The sequence below is a fragment of the Papio anubis genome, chromosome 15, assembly GCF_008728515.1.
Source record: "Papio anubis isolate 15944 chromosome 15, Panubis1.0, whole genome shotgun sequence".
Lineage (NCBI taxonomy): Eukaryota > Metazoa > Chordata > Mammalia > Primates > Cercopithecidae > Papio > Papio anubis.
In genome coordinates, this window is record NC_044990.1 from 24,673,081 (window position 1) to 24,689,320 (window position 16,240).

At 33.4% G+C, this 16,240-nt stretch overlaps 1 protein-coding gene and 1 non-coding gene across 8 annotated transcripts in view; one reads left to right on the forward strand and one right to left on the reverse strand.

The window, feature by feature from the left end:
* LRRC63 (leucine rich repeat containing 63) overlaps positions 1-16,240 on the forward strand; it is a 65,882-nt gene that overhangs the window by 24,955 nt on the left and 24,687 nt on the right. For all 7 annotated transcript variants that reach the window (XM_017951227.3, XM_017951224.3, XM_017951225.3 and 4 more), the window contains exons 6-7: positions 11,039-11,137; positions 14,867-15,003. In XM_017951227.3, coding sequence (XP_017806716.2) covers positions 11,039-11,137; positions 14,867-15,003 — 236 coding nt within the window. The remainder of the gene's footprint in view (positions 1-11,038; positions 11,138-14,866; positions 15,004-16,240) is intronic.
* Positions 220-323, reverse strand: LOC116270626. The gene has a single exon (XR_004178783.1). It is a non-coding gene; the product is annotated as a small nucleolar RNA U13 (small nucleolar RNA).

Consider the following 16,240-nt stretch of genomic DNA (forward strand, 5'->3'; position numbering starts at 1 on the left):
TTTGATCAGGCAGTAGATTTGATCTGTTTCTATTCTATAAAAATAGAAATAGAACGCAAAACAACAAAGCAAACCCCAAAGAGAGAGAAAAATGTGATTTCCAGAGTTAACACATTATAATGATTAAGACGTCCAGTTCCAGTTTTTAACAAAAATTATGGAATATCCAAAAAATATGGCTTGTTCACAGAAGAAACTAACAGAAGCTCTATTTTTTCACATCAGATGGGTAATGTGCCAATGTCATAAAAACGCTTGAGGGAGGAATATTTTATTCATGAGCATAAAAAGCCAATCATCATGCTTATGAACTACTAAAGGATTAGAAACTACTTCTGAGGAAGCACAGATATTGGACTTACTGGAAAAAGGACTTCAAATAAGCTGTCTTAAATATGTTCAAACTGCTAAATGAAACTATGGACAGAGAGCTAAAGAGAATAATGTGTGAACAGAGATTTCAATAAGGAGAATAATGCGTAAACAGAGATTTCAATAAAGAGATGGAAATGACAAAAGAAAAAAAAAAAAAAAACAATTCAGGAGCTGGAAACTACATTACCAAACTGAAAACTTCTCTAGAAAGTTTTAATACTAGAAATATTGATTAGGCAGAGTAAAGAATTATAGAACTAGAAAATAGGTAAATTGAAATGATCAAGTATGAAGAACAGAAAGAAAAAAAATAAAGAAAAATGAACAGAACTTAAGGGACCTCTGGAACATCATCAAGTATACCAACATACATTTAATGGGGTCTCTGGAAAAAAGGAAAGAGAGGAAAGGGCAGAAAAAATATTTGAAGAAATAATGGCCAAATATTCCAAATTTAATTAAAAGCACAACTCTATACATCCAGGAAGCTCAATCAACTCCAAGAAGGATAATTGCCAAGAGATCCACAATGAGACATATAATCTAACTGTCAAAAGCCAAAGTCAAAGAGATAATCTTGACAGCAGCAAGCAAGAAGTGTTTTGTCATGTACAAGGGCTCTACAATGAAATTCACAGCCATTTTGTTGCCAGAAACTATGGAGGCAAGAAAGGAATGGGATGACATCTTTATAGTGCTGAAAGAAAAGCAATCTGTCAACCAAAAGTCTATAACCAGAAAATCTATCCTTCAAAAACAAAGGAGTAATTAAGACATTCCCCAAAAAGCAGAAGCCGAGGGCATTTGTTGCCAGTACACCTGCCCTATAAGAAATGCTAGAGAGTTGTTCAGGCTACAGTGAGATAACATTAGACAGCAACTCAGAGTCTTAAGAAATAAAGAACTCTGATGAAGGTAACTACATAGGTAAATATAAAAGTCAGTATTATTTTGGTTATCAGTTTGTATTACTCTTTCTTTCTTATATCACTTAAAAGACAAGTGTATAAACATAATTATAAATGTATATTAATGGACTCACAATGTTTAAAGATTTAATTTGTGACAAAATAGAAGGGAGATGAAGCTGTATAGGAACAGAGATTTTGTATGCCATTAGAGTTAATTTGGTATCAATCTAAACTAGATTGTTGTAAATTTAGGATGCCAAGTGCAATCCCATAGTAACTACTACTAAAAAACCATATTAAAACATACACAAAGGGAAGTGAAGAGGGAATTAATGTGGCACACTACAGAAAATTCGTTAAATACAAAGAAGGCTGTAATGAAGGGAACGAACAAAACCAACAATGACAAAACATTCTGGAAAGGGCAAAAGTGTAAAGGCAGTAAAAGTACCTGCGGTTTTCAGGGTTGTGGCAGAAAGGAAGAAAGGATGAATAGGAGAAGCACGAGTAATTTTTAGGGCAGTGATTCTGTATGATACTGTAATGGTGAGTCTATTTCCTTATGCATTTTGAAAACCCATGGAATATATAACACGAGGCATGAACTATAATGTAAACTATGGACTTGGGTTGATAATGATGTGCCAATGTTGGTTCATTGATTGTAACAAATATACCAACATGTTGTACAAGATGTTAATGTTGGGAGAAGGCTATAGGTACATATGGCAAAGGGGTATGTGGAGAAGAAAAATCTCAAATTAAGAACTTAACTTTACACTTTAAAAAACTTGAACAAAGAGAGCAAACTAAACCCAAAGTTAACAGAAGGAAGAAAACAATAATGATAAGAGCAGAGATAAATGAAATAGAGAATAGGAAAACAGTAGAGAAAATTAATGAAAACAAAGATAGGTTATTTGTAAAGATCAACAAAATAAATAAATCCTTAGCTAGACTAAGTAAAAAAGAGAGAGAGAATGTACAAATAACTAACATTAGTCATGAAAATTGAAATATTACAACTGGTCTTACAAAAATAAAGGGGATTGTAAAAGAATACTTTAAATGATTGTACACTAATGAATAATATAACCTAGATTAAATGGAAACATTTCTAGAAAAACACAAATTACAGACTCAAGAACAAATAAAAATCCGAGCAGACATTTAACAAGTAATGAGATTAAGTCAGTAACAAAAACCTTCCAAACAAAGTAAAATCCAGGACCAGATGGGCCTAATTTCAGGCAACCCTAATTTCAGACAAAACAGGCTTTAAACCAACAAAGATCAAAAAAGACAAAGAAAGGCATTACATAATGTTAAAGGGCTCAATTCAACAAGAAGACGTAACTATCCTAAATATATATGCACCCAATACAGGAGCAGCCAGATTCATAAAGCAAATTATTAGATTCCTACAAAAAGACTGAGGTTCCCTCATAATGAATAGTGGGAGACATCAACACTCCACTGACAGCATTAGACAAATCATCAAGGCAGAAAATTAACAAAGATATTCAACATTGGACAAAAATGGATCTGGACCTTTACAGAACTCTACCCCTAAAACAACAGAATTCTTCCCATTTCCACATGACACATACTCTAAAATCAACCATGTAATCGAACACAAAACAAGTCTCAGCAAATGAAAAATAACTGTATTAGTACATTGTCATACTGCTATGAAGAAATACCCGAGACTGGGTAATTTATAAATAAAAAGAGGTTTAATGGACTAACAGTTCCACATGGCTGGGGAGGTCTCACAATCATGGCAGAAGGCAAAGGAGAAGCAACGACATGTCTTACATGACGGCAAGCAAGCATGTGCAGGGGAACTGCCCTTTATAAAACCATCAGCTCTCATGTGACTTATTCATTTTCATCACAAGAAAAACTCACCCCTATGATTCATTTACCTCCCACCAGATCCCTCCCACGACACATGGATTACGGGAGCTACAATTCAAGATGATATTTGGGTGGGGACACAGGCAAACCATATCAATAACCGAAATTATACCAAACACAATCTTGGACCACAGTACAATAAAAATAGAAGTCAAGACTTTTAAAATCACTCATACCATGCAGTTACATGAAAATTAAATGACATACTCCTGAATGACTCTTGGGTAAATCTGAAATTAAGGTAGAAAAGAAGTACTTTGAAATTAATGAGAATAAAAATACAGCATATTAGAATCTCTGGTACACAGCTAAGGAAATGTTAAGCAGGAAATTCATAGCACTAAATGTCCACATCAGGAAGTTAGAAAGATGTTAAATTAGTAACCTAACATTAAAACTGAAAGAACTAGAGAAGCAAGAGTAAACCAACCCCAAAGCTAGCAGAAGACAAGAAATAACCAAAGTCAGAGCTGAACTAAAGAAAACTGAGACACAAAAAAGAATTCAAAAGATCAGCAGATCCAGGAGTTGATTTTTTGGGGAAAAAAAAAAAATTAGTAATATAGGACACTAGCTAGACTAATAAAGAAGGAAGAGAAAATCCAAATACAATTAGAAATAACAAAGGAGAAGTTATTCCTGACCCCACAATAATAAAAATAACCATCAGAAACAACTACAGACACCTCTCTGCACACAAAGTAGAAAACCTAGAAGAGATGGATAAATTCCCAGACAATACATCCTCCCAAGACTGAACGAGGAAGAAGCTGATTCCCTGAACAGACCAATAATGAGCTCCAAAACTGAATCAGTAGTAAATAGCCCACCAACCAAGAAAAGCCCAGTGCCACACAGATTCACAGCTGAATTCTACCAGATGTACAAAGCAGAGCTTGTACCATTTCTGGTGAAACTATTCCAAAAAATTGAGGAGGAGGAGCTCCTCCCTAACTAATTCAGTGATGCCGGCATCATCCTGAGGCCAAAACCTGGCAGAGACACAACAACAACAACAACAACAAAACAATAAAACTTCAGGCCAATATTCTTGATGAACACTGATGCAAAAATTTTCAACAAAATACTAGCAAACTGAATCCAGCAGCACATCAAAAAGCTTATCTACTATGATCAAGTAGGCTTTATCCCTGGGATGCAAGATTGGTTCAACATATGCAAATCAATACATGTGATTCATCACGCAAACAGAACTAAAAACAAAAACTATATGATTATCTCAATAGATGTAGAAAAGGTTTTTAATAAAATTCAACATCACTACATGTTAAACACTCTCCATAAACTAGGTATTGAAGGAACAACCTCAAAATAATAAGAGCCACCTATGACAGACCGACAGCCAACATCATACGGAATGGGCAGAAGTTGGAAGCATTCCCCTTAAAAGCTGGAACAAGTCAAGGATGTCCTCTCTCTCTCTCTCTCTTTTTTTTTTTCTTTTTTTTTTTGAGACGGAGTCTCGCTCTATTGCCCAGGCTGGAGTGCAGTGGTGCGATCTCGGCTCACTGCAAGGTCCACCTCCCAGGTTCACACCATTCTCCTGCCTTAGCCTCCCGAGTAGCTGGGACTACATGCGCCCACCACGACGCCCATCTAAATTTTTTGTAATTTTAGTAGAGACGGGGTTTCACCATGTTAGCCAGGATAGTCTCGATCTGCTGGCCTCATGATCCACCCACCTCGGCCTTCCAAAGTGCTGGGATTACAGGCGTGAGCCACTGTACCCAGCCAAGGATGCCCTCTCTCAACACTCCTATTCAATAAAGTATTGGAAATCCTGACCAGGGTAATCAGGCAAGAGAAAGAAAGAAAGAACATCCAAATAGGAAGAGAGGAAGCTAAACTATCCCTATTTGCAAATGGCATGATCCCATATGTAGAAAACCTCGTAGTCTCAGCCCCAAAGCTCCTTAAGCTGATAAACAACTTCAGCAAAATCTCAGACTACAAAATCAATGTGCCAAAATCACAGACATTCTTATACACCAACAACAGTCAAGCTAAGAGCCAAATCAGGAACACAGTCTCATTCACAATTGCCACATAAAGAATAAGATCTTTAGGAATACAGCTAACCAAGGATGTGAATGATCTCTACAAGGAGAACTACGAAACACAAAGTTTAAAGGAATCAGAGATGACACAAGCAAATGGAAAAACATTCCATGCTCATGGATAGGAAGAATCAATATTAATAAAATGGCCATACTGATAAAAGCAATTTATAGATTGAATGGTATTCCTATTAAACTACCAGTGACATTCTTCACAGAACTAGAAAAAACCATTATAAAATTCATATGGAACCAAAAAAGAGCCTGACTAGCCAAGGCAAACCTAAGCAAAAAGAGAAAAGCTAGAGGCATCATGCTACCTGCCTTCAAACTATACTAGAGGGCTACAGCATGGGGCTGGTACATAAACAAACACATAAACCAATGGAACTGAATAGAGAACCCAGAAACAAGGCTGCATACCTACAACTATATGATCTTTGACAAAGCTGACAAAAACAAGCAATGGGGAAAGGATTCCCTATTCAATAAATGGTGCTGGGATAACTGGCTAGCCATATGCAGAAGATTGAAATCGGAACCCTTCCATATACCATATACAAAAATTAACTCAAGATATATTAAAGACTTTAATGTAAAATGCAAAACTATAAAAACCCTGGAGGACAACCTAGGCAATACTATTTAGGGCATAGAAATGAGCAAAGATTTAATGATAGACACCAAAGCAATTGCAACAAAAGCAAAAATTGACAGATGGGGTCTAATTAAACTAAAGAGCTTTTGCATTACAACGAAAATTATCAACAGAGTGAACAGACAGCCTACAGAATGGGAGAGAAATTTTGCAAACTATGCATCTGACAAAGGCCTAATATCCAGCATTTATAAGGAACTTAAACAAATTTGCAAGAGAAAAACAAACAACCCCATTAAAAAGTGGGCAAAGGCCATGAACAGACACTCCAAAAGAAGACATACATGTGACCAACAATCATAAAAAAAGGTCAACATCACTGATCATTAGAGAAATGCAAATCAAAGTCACAATAAGATACCATCTCACATCAGGCAGGATAGCTATTACTAAAACGAAAAAAATAACAGATGCTGTTGAGGTTGTGGAGAAAAAGGAACATTTATACACTCTTGGTGGGAGTGTAAATTAGTTCAACCATTGTGGAAGACAGTGTGACAATTCCTCTAAAACCTAAAAACAGAAATACCATTTGACCCAGCATCCCATTACTGGATATATACCCAAACCAATATAAATTATTCTATTATAAAGACACATGCGTGTGTTTATGGCAGCACTCTTTGTGATAACAAAGTCATGGAATCAACCTAAATGCACATCAATGATAGACTGGATAAAGAAAATGTGGTACATATACATCATAGAATATTATGCTACCATTTAAAAGAACAAGAGCATGTCTTTTGTGGGAACATGGATGGAGCTGGAGGCCATTATACTTAGCAAACTAACTCAGGGACAGTAAACCAAATATTGCATGTTCTCACTTATAAGTGGGAGCTAAATAATGAGTACACACGGACACATAGAGGGGAACAACATGCACTGGATCCTGTTGGAAGGTGGAGGGTGGGAAGAGGGAGAGGGTTAGGAAAAATAACTAATGGGTACTAGGCTTAATACTTGGGTGATTAAATAATCTGTACAAGAAACCCCCATGACACAAGTTTTCCTATATAATAAATCTGCATGTGTATCCCTGAACTTAAAAAAAAAGCTAAATTAAAAAAAAAAAAGACCTAAAAAACATATTTAAGGAAATAATGGCTGAGATTTTCCCAAATCTGGAGATAACCAGTAGCACCCAAATACAGGAAATTCAAAGGTCACCAATTAGATTCAATGCAGGAGGAATTTCCCAAGGTACATCATAATCAAATTAGCAAAAATCAAAGAGAAAGAATATTTGCAGCACAAACAATAAAGAAACATATGACATTCAACAGAGCCCCAGTACAGCTTTTAGCAGCTTATTCAGCAGAAACCCTGCAGGCTAGGAGAGAGTGTTGAAGGGAAGGGAAAAAAAAAAAAAAAAAAAACCTCTCGACTGAGACTACTATACCCATTAAAGTGTCTCTTCAAACACAAAGGAGAGATAAAGACTTTCCCCAAATAACAAAAGCGGAAGGAACTCATGAACACCAAACCTGTCCAAAAAAATGCTACAGGGAGTCCTTCCATCTGGGAGAAATAGACCATAAGGTGTAACAAGAAAACATTTCAAAATATAAAACTCACTGCTGAAAATAAGAAAATTGAAAACTAGACAAATTCAGAATGTATTAATACTGTAATTGTGGTAAGTAAACCACTTACATCTTAAATATGAAGACTAAAAGACAAAACTATTAAAAACAACAATTGCAACAGCTGGTTAAGAGATAGGCAATATGGAAGGATGTAAATTGAAACATCAAGAAGTCAAAATATGTAGAAGGTGCTATTAAAGTGTGGAGTTTGTTTTTGATGCTTTTCCTTGTGAGCAAAGTTAAGTTGTCATCAGTTTAAAATTACCTATTATATCATGGTTTTTGTAAGCCTCATGGTAACCACAAAGCATAAACCTGTAATAGCACAGAATCAAAACATATTACTGGAGAAAATTACTTAAACACAAAGTCAGGTAGTAAGAGAGGTAAAAAGGAAGAAAGGATTCACACAATAAGCAGAAAATGAATAACAAAAGACAACAGGAAACCCTTACCTATCAATAAAAACTTTGAATATAAGTAAATAAATAAATAATATCAGCCCCAGCTATATGCTGTCTATAAGAAACTCACTTTCTCTATAAAGACACAGGCTGAAAATGAAGGGATGGACAAAGATATTCCACATACACTGAAACCAAAAAAGAGCATGAGCAGCTATACTTATATCAGATAAAGTAAACTTTAAGTCAAGAATGGTAAGACAAGGAGGGCCATCGTATAAAAATCAAGAGGAGAGGCTGGTCTCGAACTCCCGACCTCAGGTGATCCACCCACCTCGGCCTCCCAAAGTACTGGGATAACAGGCATGAGCCACCACACCTGGTCCTTGGTTATAAGCTTTAAAGAATTTGTTTGCTATTTTGCACATTTCTGCCTTAAGACTGTGTTTCTAGCAACTATTTAAAGTTATAAATTCTTCATTGATAAAGAATAAATCTTATATCACTAAAAGATGAATATGCAACAAGATGTTTTCAGACAAAGAAAAGCTGAATTCGTTTTTCTCAAGCTTATCTCTACTACAAGAAATGTTGGAAAAAAAGCCTGAGGAGTTAAAAAAAGAAAAAAATTAGACCAAATAGAAACCTAGTTAATTAAGAAATAATGAATAGCACCACAAGTGGTAAATACATCAGTGAATATAAAGGACCTTTTAAAACAATCTTGAAATCTCTTTAAAAGAATACTGATTATTTAAAATAAATACATTAACCATATATTGTGGGTGTTATAGCTAATATAAAAGTAAAATATTTGACAACAGGAGTACAAAAGGTTGGAAGGGGCTAAATGTATGTATCTATTGTAAGGTTCTTTTTTTTCTTACCCTTTTCTATGGTGCTGATATTGAAAGATTCTTTAATCATGAAGTAGTAGAATATTTTTTGAAGGGTGGTTGTGTTAAGGCACATACTGTGATCTTTAAAGAAGTCACTTTTTTAATAACACTAAGGAGAATAACCAGAAAGTCATTTAAAAAAATGATGTTTGAACAAATGGTCTGTTCACAGCAAAGAAGGCAAGAAAAGAATAGAGGAATAAGGCTGAGTGTTGTGGCTTATGCCTGTAATCTCAGTGCTTTGGGAAGTCAAGGCAAGAGGATTCCTTGATGCCAGGTGTTTGAGGACAGCCTAGGCAACATAGCAAGACCCTGTCTCTACAAATTTTCTGTTTAGAAATTAGCCAGGAATGGTGATATGTACCTGTAGTTCTAGCTACTCAGGAGGCTGAGGAAGATCACATGAGCCCAGGAATTTGAGGTTTTAGTGAGCTATGATTGTGCCACTGGACTCCAGGCAGTGTGACTGAGCGAGACCTTGTCTCTAAAAAAAAGGGAGAATAGAGAATAGAAGAACAGAAACAGATCAGACAAACAGAAAAAAGCACCAAAATGGTAAACTTTAGCCTAAACATATTAGTAATTTTGTTAAATGTAAATGGGTTAAACATCACAATAAAAAAATAGAGATTGTCAAACTGGCCAATGAAGTACCACTCAATTATTTGCTATTTACAGGAAGCGTACTTAAATAAAGACACTGATGGTTAAAAAGTGAAACTGGAAAAAGATAACAGTAGGCATTATAAAGCTCTTATGGCTGTATTAGCTGACTAAGTAGAAAATAATACTAAAGAAAAAGAGTATTACCAAGTATAAAGAGAAGTGTGAAAATGTTTAAACGGTCAATTCATCAAGAAGACAGAACAATCTAAATGTGTATAGATATAATAAGAATGCCTCAAAATTCGTCAATCAAAATTTGACAGAACTAAAGTGAGAAGTAGAACAATTCACCATCATAACTAGATATTAGACTTAACATATCTTGATCAAGAATTGATATGTGTAGTAAAAAACAATTCAGTAAAGATATAGAAGATCTGAAATAACTCCAGAAACTAACTTGACCTAATTAACATTTATAGAATGATACATCCAATAGCTGCAGAATAAACATTACTTTTTAGGTCCACATAGAACAATTTCAAGATATATGTTGGAACAATTTCAAGATTGAAATATTGTAGTTCTCATACCACAACAGAAATAAAATAGAAGTCACAGTAAGATATCTAGAAAAGTACCAAATATTTGTGCTAAATATTAATGTAAATATTAAAAAGCACTAAGTGTTTGGAAATCAAACAACACACTAATTAAAAAATAGGTCAAGAAAGAAAGCACCAAGGAAATCAGAAGTGTTTTAAACTGAATGACAATGAAGACAGTACAGAAATTGACACATTTAACAAGAACTTTCAGGTAGATGCTGGATTAACAGATAGAAATCAGAGAAATAAAGGTAGAGATATAAAAAGGGGTAAAGAAAATAATTATATATAAAATAGATTCAGTTATATTTCAGCACATAGCAATGTTTGCTTGTTAGTGATTGAACTAATTCTGTCACGCATATAATACTACACTTGTCACACACATAAATACTTAGTCTGATATGGTTTGGATCTGTGTCCTCACCAAGTCTCATGTCAAATGGTAATCTCCAGTGCTGAAGGTGGGGCCTAGTGGGAGGTGATTGGATCATGGGGATGGATTTGCTGTTCTCCTGATAGCAAGCGAGTTCTCATGAGATCTCTTAGTTTTAAAGACCTCCCTGGTCTTCCTGCTGCTATGACCATGTAAGACTGCTTCCCCCTTCACCTTCTGCTATGATTGTAAGTTTCCTGAGGCCTCCCCAGAAGCCAAGCAGATGCTGCCATGCTTTCTCTACAGCCTGGAGAACCATGAGCCAATTAAACCTCTTTTCTTTATAAATTACCCAGTGTCAGATATCTCTTTATAACAGTGTGAGAACAGCCTAATGCATAGTGTCTCTATTTTGCTTCCATCTTTTACATACCAAAGAAACTATTAACACGACAGACTAAAAAAAATGAATGGATGACGAGTATAGGCTTGTTAGTATATTGTGTAAAACATTCTCATTCAAATTATGTGCTGATTTTGTTTTACTCTTGTATAAACTATTTTGTGCCTTGTTCATGATTAACTTCTTATCTCTTGTCACTTTCTTTTAGGGCTTTTTTATACTACATTGTCCAGACTTAACACCTTTAGCTTTCCAGTTGATATATCTTAATTTGTCATTTAATGATCTTCGTTACTTTCCCACAGAAGTGAGTCCATTTTTATTGTTATATACTGATGTAACTTATTGTGTATAATAATTATAATAAAAATAGACATCTTTTAATACCTCGAAGTTACTATAAAGTGCTGTAAATGTATTTTGGATTGCATCTTTTGAATGGCTTATTTTCAGAAGCACAAAATGTACAGTACATCTTTCTTAGGAAGTCCCATGATGTAATCCTCAAACAATATGTTACAATGAGGCTCTCAAATGTGTTCTCATAATTCTATAATGTATATTAAATATTTATTCTTCTAACTCTGAATGTAATCTAAAATAAACCTTATTTATATGCTAACTGGAAGCTTTAAAAGCAAAGTAAACATGTAGTGTTGTAACAAGTTTTAATTACCAAAGGATAAAATATAATATTCTGCTTAATAAAATGTATGAAGGATAATCAGATATGGGATTAGCTAATTTAATATCATTTTAGGTGAATGAATCATTATGAATAATTAGGACAAATTGTGTTTTTAGTGTCTTTAGTCATTGTTTCATTGATTACTGGGTAATTGGTGATTTTGTGAATTGATTTCCAGAGTATTGTCTTTCAGCGAGTTGATTTTTGGCAAATGTACTTTCTTCCTATTTCAATCATATACTATTGAAAACATATATTTTCCATACTTTCTCTATAATATCATGTTTTTATTTTCAATTGGAGAAATTATTTCTTTTCTAATATGTAACACCAGTTTTATTAATTTAACTGGGAGAAATTGACAAGAATTCCCAAGGAATATAGAGATCTGAGTTCTTCACACTAATTTAACTTTTCTTCTAAGTAGATACAGGTAATATTTGTGTATCTGCCAAAGAAAACTCCATCCACTAAAAAATAAATGTGTGAAGACAAGAGGGCTAGTCACATGTAAGATATAAAGTGCTCATTATTAAAGTGACAGAGATCAACTTGTCATTAAAATGCAGGTCTGTGTTATATAGCTATAGGTAAAATATTCCAATGAAGATGGTAATATCTAGGCTTAGAGGGGCTGTTTTGGGAACAGGCTGATGAGGCCCAGCTGTTAGCATGGCATAAAGGCAATGAATAGAAGGCTGGGGACTGAGGTAAGTGGGGTGATTCAAATTATTACCGGTTTCATGGAAAATTCAAGATGGTTGAATCAGGCAGAGTGCAGTGTCCACTAAAATAGTTTAGGATGGGAGAAGGTAGAAGCAGAAATGTTAAATAAAGATTAATATAGCAAACTCTATATACATATACTCGGTCTTCTTCTCTATGATTCTTAAACAGTCATAAAATCAAATATAATACTAAGTATAATAATGTGTTGTTAGGTCTGTAACATATATGGATATGATATACATGGAAATTATAGACACAAAAGGAATAAGGAATTGAATATGTATGAAGAACATTTTCATATCTCACTGGAATTAAGTTAGTATAAATCTGAAGTAAATTCTGATAAAGTATATATTATAACCTCTAACCAATCACTAAGAAAAGAACTCAAGAGAACATACTAAAAACACTTATTGAAGTCATAAAATGTTACACTAGAACATATTCACTTGATGCAAAAGAAGGTAGTAGAGGAGGAATTAAAAGAACATACGACATATAGAAAGCTAAAAGTGAAATGACAGATATAAATCCAATAATGTCAATAATAACATTAAATGTGAATATATCAAACAATCCATTCAAAAGATACAGATAGACTGTACAAAATTATACAAGTTCTTTTATAGATTCAGTGATACACTGTCTGCAGAAAACACACTTAAGATGAAAAGAAACACACTTAAGATTGAAGAGGTTGAAGCGAAAAGCATGAGAAAATATATATCATGCAAACAGCAACAATAGAAATGCTGGAGAGACTATACTAATATCAGACAAAATATATTTTAAAGCAAAAAAAGTTACTAGAAATAAAAAGGGACATTTGTCAATTTATCACATAACAGAACATTATAAACAAGTGTTTATTTAGTAGCAGAACCCCAAAGTATATGAAACAATAACCAAAAGAATTGGAGGAATAGAAAATTCAACTGTAACAATTGGACACTTCAATATCCCACTTTCAATAATGAATAGAAAAATTAGTCAGAAGAACAAGAGGGAAATAGAATTGAACAACACTATAAACCAATTAGACCTAATAAATCTGTATGGAATGTATTAGAGTCTAACTCAAACCAACAGCAGCAGAATACACAATTCTCAAGTTCATATAGAACATTTTCCAGGATAAATCGTATATTAGGCTACAAAATAAGTCTCAATAAATTTAAAAGGATTGAAAAATCACAAAAGTCTATTTTTGGCTACAGTGGAATTAAATTATAAACCAAAAACTGAAAGAAATTTGGAAATTCACAAATACATGGAAATTAAGCAACATATTCCTAAATAACGAGTGAGTCAAAGATTAAGTTATAAGTGAAATTAGAAAATATTATTAGATAAATGAAAATGAAAGCACAACATACCAAAATTTCTGAGCTGCATTACAGAGTAATCAGAGGGAAATTTATAGCTGTAAATGTAAATCTTTTAAAAAAGAAGAAATATCTCAAATTAACTTTTCATGTAAAGCCACTAGAAAAAAATAGCAAACTAAACCTAAACAAACAATAAGCAATGAGACAGTAAATATTAGTATAGAAATTAGTGAAATAGAAGATAGAAAAATAGAGAAAATTTAAAAACGGAAGTTATTACTTTAAAAAAATCAACAAAATTGACAAACCTTATGTAGATTCACAAGAGAAAAAGACAGAAGACTTATGTTACTAAAGACAAGGATGAAAGAAGAAGAAACATCGCTACTGACCTTATAGAAATTAAAAAGATTTAAGGAAAATACTATCAATAACTGTATACCAACCAATTAAATAACTTAGGTGAAATGAACACATTCTTACAAAGGCACAAGAAGGGACTTTAGAAAATATGAATGACTCCATTATCCTAAAAATTGTATAGAAATGCAAAGGATTACAAAGAGCCAAAATAATTTTGAAAAGAAAGGCAAACATGGAGACTGATGCTTCCTGATTACACGGATGAACTTGCTCTACTCCACCAATTTTGGACCTTTATGATGATAACAAGGTTGAATTTAATGTTAAAGAGAACTAATATAAGACCTTCTTAATATTCACCAGAGAGAAATATACTAATCAAGTAAAGATCATAGATTCAGTTATTTGTTTTTCTTTTTAAAATTTGTATACATTTAAGAGGAAGATAATAGATTTAAATGGTTTATTCTATTTTTAAAACTTCACATGAAAAATCAGTGTATATGAAATTACTGTGATATCAAAAATAATCTGGCTATGATATCTGACACTTCTCTGATGACTAAGGTTAATTCCACCTATCTTCCTGGTTCTGCAGATATCTCCTTCCTCCCTCATTATTCCGTGATTGCCTCATATGAAACCGTGAGCTTGATCAGAAAGGGTGACTTTCACACTTAGAAAAGGACCATTCTTGAGTCAAAGTTGTATGAGTACAGTGGTTGCACTATTTCGCCATATCATACATATTAATGCTGGTCACTTGTTTTGAAGGTTGACCGAGCGTGTTTACTGAGTTACATGATATAGCCAATTGATGTTGCTATAATGATTCTACATTAGTTCAGAGAGTTTATAAAAGGTAACAAATAAAAATTTGCATACTTTATTATTCTGCTCATGTTTGTTTCTCTTTTCTGTTCCCCAGATATTGTGTCTTAAAAATTTACAAATACTGAAACTGAGAAATAATCCTATCAAAGAAATTCCTTCTGAAATTCAACAACTTGAGTTCCTTAGAATTTTCACCATTGCTTTTAATTTAATTACTGTTCTTCCAACTGGGTAAGGTTGATGGTCTGAGATTATAAACACAGAAAATAATTTATAATTTTGAAAAAGATCGATTTCCCCTTTGAAAGCAGCTAGTAACTTCTATTTAGTAATTCGTATTCTATTCCAATTAGCTAATATGCTTCTTCTTATGGTGTTAAAAACAATCCTACCAGCTACATACAGAGCAATTAATATGGGTCTAGTGACTATACATCTAGAAATATGTTATCTGAGTATGGGTTAAATTAACAGGAATTATCTAAAGCAGTTCAGGTGAGAGTCTTGCATCTATCTCTTGACAGCCTTTTTTTGGATATGGAAAGAGCACTGAATTTGGAATGACGAAATCTAGACCTTTGGCTTTAAAGTTGATGATAATTATATATTTGATCTGGAGAAAGTAATTTAACCATTCTTGGCCTCAATTTCCTAATCTATAAACTAAGAAGATTGGCTTATATGATATCTAAGACCCTTTCAACTCCATAGGAATGCTGATATTTGGACATAAAAGAGATGGAGTTCTTCCCACGTATGGACTAGTAATTATTTAACTCCTAATGAAAGTTTTAAACCAAAACCTTAACCAAATGTCAAACAAGATACTTATTCCAATTAGAATTTAACAAATTGAATCTCTAAGCGCAAAGAGAAAGGGACTCATAAATAGTTGAATAATACTTTGCAAAATAAGAGTTTTATTTATGTTAACTAAGGAATTGCATCCAAATTCATTTATAAAGATGTTCATTTGATATTGTTTGTAATTAATGATCTAACAAATTGTACATTCATAAACATTCAGTTATTTAAAAGAATAAGAAATTATATTTAAAAATTATACATTTCTGTGTAAAATACATATACATATCACACATTACACATCACGTGTATAAAAAGAAAGAATAAACACTAAATAAGTAAGAATGTTACATAGGGTATTTTACTTCTGTTTGGCTTATCTGGATTTTTCCACAGTACATAAACCGTATTTTCCCAGCCCTGATACTATCTGCCATTTCTCTAAGGAAATCCTGTTTCCTTTTATTAGAAAATGGTGTTTAAAAGGGAAGATCTGGGAGTTGGGTATCCTCATCGCCATTAGGATGTCATTCCTTCTAGACTCTCTCATTGGAGAGAGCAAAGTAATATATGTATGTATACTAACCCATGTGTATACACATATCTATAATTGTTTATATAGATATAAACACATATACAATTATATATATAAACACAAACTATA